This window comes from Anopheles arabiensis, chromosome 3 (assembly GCF_016920715.1).
Source record: "Anopheles arabiensis isolate DONGOLA chromosome 3, AaraD3, whole genome shotgun sequence".
Lineage (NCBI taxonomy): Eukaryota > Metazoa > Arthropoda > Insecta > Diptera > Culicidae > Anopheles > Anopheles arabiensis.
The window spans coordinates 82,668,223-82,676,307 of record NC_053518.1 but is presented as its reverse complement, the minus strand read 5'-3'; the positions used below and the strand labels follow the sequence as shown (position 1 = coordinate 82,676,307).

General features: G+C 46.7%; 1 protein-coding gene across 2 annotated transcripts; it reads right to left on the bottom strand.

Annotated features, from left to right (window-relative positions):
- Positions 1-6,073: 6,073 nt before the first annotated feature.
- Positions 6,074-8,085, bottom strand: LOC120902777. 2 transcript variants are annotated; one of them, XM_040311778.1, is made up of 3 exons: positions 8,004-8,085; positions 7,306-7,691; positions 6,074-7,241 (listed from the first exon to the last, which is right to left on the bottom strand). In XM_040311778.1, the coding sequence occupies exons 2-3, from the start codon at positions 7,532-7,534 to the stop codon at positions 6,637-6,639; spliced, it is 834 nt and encodes a 277-aa protein (XP_040167712.1). In that variant the 5' UTR covers positions 7,535-7,691; positions 8,004-8,085; the 3' UTR covers positions 6,074-6,636. The 2 variants fall into 2 exon arrangements, with proteins under 2 accessions (XP_040167712.1, XP_040167711.1); XM_040311777.1 differs by lacking the exon at positions 8,004-8,085 and adding an exon at positions 7,849-7,962.

The following is an 8,085-nucleotide window of genomic DNA, read 5'->3' as shown; positions in this document are numbered from 1 at the left end:
TTTTAATGATAAAAAAATTAAACTTGGACCATTCAAGAATCAGATATCCGACAAACGATCCAATTATCCAAGTCGGAGTGAATACGACTTGAATAAGATGGGAACTTGAAGGGGTTGACAAGTGGACAAGTTCGTTTGCGTAGAATCTGAACGACTCCGGATGACTTTGGGCGACATCAGACAACTCCGGACAGTTCTGGTTAACTAGGCAAGCCTCTAGATTTAACTCCAGTCAACTCTAGATGAGATCAAACGATCGTACAACTAGTCTTTCAGACTCACCTGGAAACATCCAGACATCATTGAAGTTATCCGAAACGAACCGAAGTCGTACTGTTGTTCTGCCACTTCTAGAGCCGTTTAGACCCATCCGATGTCGTTCGGACTTATTGGAATTCATTCAGACTCAACTATAACCGTCCATATTTTTCCAGAGTTGTCACGAGTCATCTGGAATTGTCTGGAAACTTTTGGGACTCCACATTCTAGTCGCCCAGAATCGTCCAAGCTCACAGTAGTCGTCAGAGCACATCCATGTCCTCAACCGCGTGATCTGATTCATTTAGACATTACCAAAGTCGGCTGGAGTCATCAGGAGTCATCTACTATTAAACTTCAAGCTTTGAATTATTAAACTCGAATGAATTTGATGAATATGGATCAGAATTGCATTTTAGCTATTAAAAACATGTTAAATATCGATGGAAAAATCCGGAGTCAACTCCTATAAAACCCCGACAATTTCAAAACTGACTCCAAAAGCTAGGTCCGCCCAGTACTATTCAGAGTTGTCGTCTGGAGCCGTCTGGAGTCGCCCAGAGTCACCCAGAGTTGCCTGGAGTTATTCTGAGATGTATCGAATTGTCCGGAGTCGTGCGGAGCCTTCAAAACAAAGGCCTGTAATGCAAAAGTGCACCCAGACTAATGTAAAAGAACAAAAAAGCACAACGAAATGAAATGCCTGATCACAAACACATTGCACTGGACGACTTCGAACGACTCCGACTCCGGGCGGAACTAGTGGTTCTCAATTTTCCGAAGTCGTAATTAGACTAACAACTGTCGAAGTCAGATCGGAGTTGTGGGTGCGCTCCAGTGAGCACATCTCTAAACTAAACAGCATAAGGGCCAAACTCAATCAAAACGCATGCAAACTGAAACGCATTGGCAGCAAAATTCCACATCCCACAAAAATGAGAGTCGGAAAACCTTACAGAAAGAAGCGTAGTTTTCCCTCCTTCCAGTAGTGTGGAATCGTGTGATTGTTAGATCACATTGTGTTGTGAATGTTTTGCAACTAGAAAAAGAAAAGTACGACATCACCCCTTCAAAACCAGCCCAAAACCCCCCGCACAAGCTAGCAGGAAAAGAAAACAGCATTAACATAGTGGCAAATTGGGTGGAGGGCGCTGGTGGAGAAGAAGGAAGGATGATGCGCCATCGGAAGTAATAGCGAGCGAGCGAACGAGGTAAAATAAAATAGCGGAAGTAAAACTGTGAACTGTGTGTGTGTGTGTTGGCGTGTGTATAAAAGAAAAGAAAATAAAAACTAACGATTCGGATCGCTTTCGCCCCAACGTTTTCCCCTTTTGCGTTCCGTGTTTTACGCTCCTGGCCTTATCGAAAACCTCCTCGTGCCGAATCCTTCACCAGGGGCTTGGGAAAACAAACGACCAGCTTTGGTGTGTAGGAGTGAAAGGGGGGTGCACAGGGGTGGGATAAAATTTGACAAAACTTCCGCCCTTTGCTTTCACTCTTCTTCTCTCTCTTTCTCTCCCTCTTTAACAGCGATCAAAACGGAAACCCTTTTACGCCGCTACGCAGCGTGAGCAGTTGCCGCACGTAAGGATCAGACACACACACACACTCCTATGCCCACCGCACATCTCCCACCCTCGTTGGGGGTGCCGATGAGCATAAGCCATTGCCAGTTTCGGTGGCAATAAATATAAAAATTGATGAGCTTCCTCGACCGACGCACAACGGGCCGGAGGGTTTTGTTTGAATGGCGTGGAAAATCGATACAAACGCAGCAGCAGCAGCAGCAGCAGCGCTAGAAGAAAAGGAACCTTAAGACCGGAAGAAGCCCGATTTCTTTACAATATTGCTGCCCGGTGGTGCCGCTTCTTGTCCCCGTCCATCTTTCGTTTTAAGCTTTCGGTACACCATTTCACTTCCGCTTTCTTTCATGGGGTTTTGTTGAGCGAAATGGAGCGGTTTTTGCGAGTTTGAGTCCATCAGAGCCTTCCGAGGGCCAATTCTTCCGAGGGAAAATCCTTTCCGCTGCACAAACGCGGTACGGGGAAAAGTAACGAGACGTTGGTAGTACATCGCGCGGCCCATGATGGTTATGGTGATGGGATTGCTTGAAGAACAAAAAACGGAAAACACACGGAAGGACAACTGGTAACAACACGAACAAAACCGCCCGATTCTAATCGACAAATCGTTCCCCCCCGTCCCTCTATGTGTGCGTGCGTGTGTGTGTGTGTGTCTGTTTGTGCAGTGGAAAATGGACAAAAGGATAGCGCGCACTCACCCGCCCCAAAAGGACGCGCACATGAAGACATTTGGCATCGGAAGTGTAATTTATTCTACAGCGAGGACGACTAACGACATATTTGAGTGCGGGTGGAATTTTCTTATCCCATTTTCCGATCGTGTCTCGCGATCCACGGAACACATCTGGGGCGAGTTGCTTTCATGAAGTTGCTTCCGGGTATTGAATATTTCGCATATCTAATTGGCACAGGCATTCCCAGCGCTGTCCTTCCAGGAACATACGGCTGGCGCTGTACGGCTTCCCCTCCGCAGTAACAGCAGAAAATGCAGGGGAAACGGAGGAACGGACTTGTGAAGTGATTGAATAACTGAATTATTGTGCGTTCGAAGGAAAGGGTTTCGTTTTCTCTATTTGTCCGCGAATTTGCGGTGAACGGCTTTATTCGATTCAATTCCAGGGAGGAGTTCAATGTAATCAATTGGAAGAGAGGCTCGAAGAGCAAATTGAATTGAAACATTAGGCGGAGATATGGGGGAAGGGAATTTGTTTGTGATGGAAGGACAATTTGAAGGAAGATGGAGAGTTTAACGATGGAATTTTATTAAATTGGATAGTTTACACAATTTAAACTGTTTTTTTTCCCGAAAATTTTGAAAATTGAAGTTTTGATCGGAATTGATTCCGAAAACGATTCCGAAGAATACATCCGGAAGTATTTTTCGGACTCGGTTCCAGAATCACCTCTGGATTCGGAATCAGAGCTGGAATCTGAATTGGTTTGGGCATCTCCAAAAACATTGGGGTTAGGGTTAGTGATAGGTAAAGTTGGCAAAAATCCGGAGTCGACTCAGATCCGACTCCGATAAATTCGGAGCCGACTCTGGTAGGTAGGTCCGCGCTGCAATATGCGGAGTCGTTCCGAATCGTCCGAAAAGGCCCGGAGTCGTCCGGAGTCGTCCGGAATCGCCCGGAATCGCCCGGAGTCTGAGTCGTTCGGAGTCGTTCGGAGACGTCCAGAGTCGCCCGGAGTCGGAGTCGTTCGGAATCGTTCGGAGTCGTCGGAGTCGTTCGGAGTCGGAGTCGTTCGACTCCAAACGACTCTGGACGACTCCGACTTTGGCGACTCCGACGACTCCGAACGACTCCGAACGACTCCGGACAACTCCGAACGACTCCAACTCCGGGCGGATCTAGTGGTTCCATTTTGTCGGAGTCGGAATCGAACTAACAATAGTCGGAGTCGAATCGGAGTCGTGGGTGCGCTCCATACAGCACATCACTAGTTAGGGTTGTAGGATTGTGTCGATAGCCTAAAATGATCCACATGTACTTGTAATCAATTAATTCTCGTAAAGATTCCGGAATTTCTGATTTAAAAACTTCACTCATTCTGATTCCGGAGCCGATTCCGATTCCAATTCCTATTCCGAACCCGATTCCAATTCCGGAACTGATTCTTATTCCGAAATCTAAATATGCTCCTATATCGGCACCAGAGTCGTAATCAATCCAATATCGGAATGGCCCCGGAATCGAATAATTCCGTTACTCAGAGCCGCTAGCAGCTGAGTCTGAACAAATACCGGTTCTAACGAACATCAACCGATATTTATATGATACCGGTACATGTCCCGGTATCGGAAAGAATGATAAATCTATTTTTAGTTTGGTACTGATATTGATCCCCTTACTGAGCCTGGAACTGATACTAAGTTCATACTATCCCTTGCAGCGATGCTGAGAACCCATACCGGTTCTGGAACTGGTCCTGGAATTCATATGAATGAATTTATTTGCATTGATTTGTTGATTTCAGCTATCCAAACAGTTTTGTTTCGCAGTTTCTTTAAACTGTTTTTGTTCCAGTGTTGGTGATGGACCTACATATCGGAACTAGAACCCGGAACTTGTATAGTACCTATTCCGATCCGGTAACTGACTCGACTAGGGCACTGGTCGACGAACCCGGTTGCTCTCTATCACAGCTTGTTTTATGAAATATAAACGCGGAACATCAAAATAAAAGCCAATAACTTAATTAAAAAAATAATCTTACAACTTCCCACCTTGCAAAATCTAACAGGAATCACCATATCGATGGAAAGTAGAGATTCCAATTTTTGTAATTTGTAAGCTTGATCACTTCACGTTCAACGTAATTTGAACCATTCAATAACCTTTCCGCTGAAACGGTTCCTTTTTTAATGGCCGTAGGGACACGACGCCAGCGAAAGTGCTCCAACTCCCCCCCCCCTCCAAACCATGACAAAAGGGACCTTGTTAGGAAATTATTTATCACCTTCGATTGCACGCACACACACACACGCACAAACCATTCCCAAAAGACAGATCCATACCGGTGTGCGATTGGTCACCGGCGACCCGTACCGCAGCTAACTTGCACCAGTGGGACACGTGTATTTGCCGCATTTGCTCCGTCCCTCCATAGAGTCGCGAGCGATAAGCTACCCGGGCCGGATCGCCGGATAACGAATTCTAACGAACTGTTCCCCCTACCCCCACATCAAGGTACCGGGCGCTAGCTGGGGCCGTTAACGAAGGAAGCCAACCTCACCCGCAGGCTAATTTGTTGCCGGCGCACCATTAGGTGGAGGGGAAGGGAAGGAGCGTTAGCTTCACAACAAGGTGGACGCGAGCTCAATTTGTACCAATTCGTGTTCCCGGGGGCTTACACAAAATAGGACTCAGCGTCGAAAACCCGGGACACTACACCTTTTGCCACCCCACCCGGGAGGGTAGGGGGACTGTGGCAAAAAGGGGTGTTTGCGGTGGTGGTTTTTGTTTTCTGAATTTCGGTACCATATGGTACCGCTTGTTGTGCGCGGTGATCCAGGAGCAAAAAGGGACACCCGCCGGAAGGTCGGTGTGGAACCATAAAAAAAAAAGAAAGAAAACGGGAACAAATGCGTGAGGGTCACAGGGAGGAACACACTGACAAAAAAAAATGGTTCATAATAATCGGACATCAAGGTCCTGTTTTCGTGCTTTTTCCACTCCGCGATTCCCGAGCGGGATGTGTGTGTGTGTGGTGGGTCTCTTTTGTCGCGTCCACTAACCACTAACGCGCACTCCCAGGGGCTTGTTCGATACGATGATTGGCACAACCTGCCCACCCTACCACTGGGGCTGAGGGTGGTTTTGTGTGGCTGCGGGCGCACGATATCGCGCACTTTCTTCCCAGATGGGTGGTGGAGGTACGCGCATTGAAATGAACGGCCCCAGCGAATTGGCGTGTAATTGAATGAAAGAAGGAAAAAGCCCAAACCAGCCCCACTAACAAGTTCCCAGAAAAAGGGAAGGGAAATTGTTCCACTGTATGACCGGCCTAAGGCGGCCTCAGCTTAATCATGCGTTGAGGTGATTATGGGTAAAAGTTAAATTCGGAGCTAATCTGATTGTGGGAGGCCCCATCCATCCAGCCTTTGGGAATGCGGGAAGGAGTGTGGTACGTGAAAAACACCAGTCAATCATCGGCATAATACATTGATAAGGGAGAAAAAACTAGAGAGAGAGAGAGAGAGCTGATAAAAATAGAGCGGAAATCCCAAATCTAGAGTTATGTAGTATTTTATACAAAATATTCAAAGAATAGTTCCTACGTTACAGCTACTCATTCATAATAATAAAATATGAAGCTGCTTGTAATTCCAGATGAAGCACGAAGCTACATTTAAAGCAAAAGATGAGCTAGGAATGTTAAAGTACAATAATTAACTCCTAGGAATGATCTCCTTCTTACCCTGCGATTTGAGCTATTTTTTCCTAGTGTTAGCTGGAGCTTACAGCCAGCTGAAGTCTTTGAATTGAATACAAACTAAGAATTGACCCCAGCAAGCCCTGTAAGTAAAGATTAGAATGTCGCTGCCGCTCTTTAATCTACTTTTACTGCTGGATGTTGTACTCAATTCCCTCTGGACCAGTAGCCCCTGTTACCAGATTTGTAATCCAATTTCGTACAACTATTTAATATGATGAATATGTAACCTGAAAATTGTACCTATCTTGCATAACCGGCAGTAATACTAAACATTTTCTATTAGTGTATGAGCAAAATCATATACCACGTTTCGAATTGCACTCCTCCTGATACCCTTGACCTTTGCTCTAAAACCTTAAGAACGATCCTTCCTAACAAACGACCCTGAGCCCGAGCTTCTGTTTGCAGCCGCTACCAGTTGCAGCATTTTGATGCGAATTTTTAAATTTTCCTCCGCTGGCAGATCGTTTAAAAATGGCGTCAGGCTCATCAAAAAGCGACAGTCCGGATTTTCGGTATCAGGCTTCACCCAGCCGCCACCGGTCGAAGTGCTCGAAGCGGATTTGCTGGAACGCGGCCGGAACTTATTCTTGTAAGTAACCTCACCGTCATCAATTGATGTATCATCTTCCTCCTTGACGTCCTGTTCATCGATCGAACGTTCAGAGGGACCTGTGTCGTATTTGATGTCCTCCTCGATCGGTACGAACTTGATCGACTGTTTGACTTCAGTCTCATTGGGATTGTTTTGCAGCGGAGAAGACACACGTTCTGGCCGGCATACCGTTTTTCCACCGTTTTTGCGGGTTTTACTCTTCTTCAGCCGAAAGTGACCGTGCAGGAACTGCATGTGGTCGTACAGTGGCCAGCGGATTGCTGGGATCGTTCCATCCTCTATACGTTTAGCCTCCCGGCGGAAGCAATCGCGCAGTGTTTTCCAGCGCACGCGCAACTGATTCACTGCAAAACGGGAAGGTGATTGTAATGTTGTTTTGTAAACGATTTTTAAAGCTCATCTTCTTACCACTGATCGTGCTAAATTCCGTCCGCTGTATTTCCTCCCAATCTTCGATGCCCGACGCTCGACTGCGCAGATACTGGCGATGCCACAGTTTCGGTCGTTGGCGAACACATTCGATGAGGCGCAGCGTGCCTTGCTGGCCGAAAATTCGCTTCCGCCCAAATTCATCTTTCACCTCCGCTGGAAGTTGCTGCTCCGGGGCTGATTCCTCCTCCATCTCTGTTGCGTTCATTTACCTGCCCGGCTGCTTGCTGTGCTGCTCGAATGTGTTGCGGTACGATCTCGCGTGAACACCAAAACACGCGCACCGGCCGGCCTGGGGTACGCAATAGTTGGCGATAGTGTGCTGATAAGAACGGCAAGAACAGGTGAGAAACTTGTTGCAGAACCTAAAATACAAAGAAACACGTTTATTGGGAAGGTTATTGCCACTAGTTCTTGTTCCATTTGTCGGCGACGGATTGACGTGTGCGCCTGAACTCACATGCGAATTCGGAGCGCTTTTCTTGTGTGTGCGTAAACGAATTAGTTGTGTTTGGTACTTACTCGGAAAGTGTACTGCTAAGCAATGACGAAGGTTAATCCAAATCAAAACTGTACTTCACCTTTTTCTTCACTAAAATCCTTTCGCGTTGAAAATTGCACACCGCGGCTTGCGTTGCGTCAAACTGGATCAAACGCTACGCGCACACACAGCTTACCTTGATTGGACCAGTTTCGTCTGCGTTATTGCTGTGCGTTTGACAAGCACGCACGCTGCTTCTTTCTCCTTCGCGCAGCCAG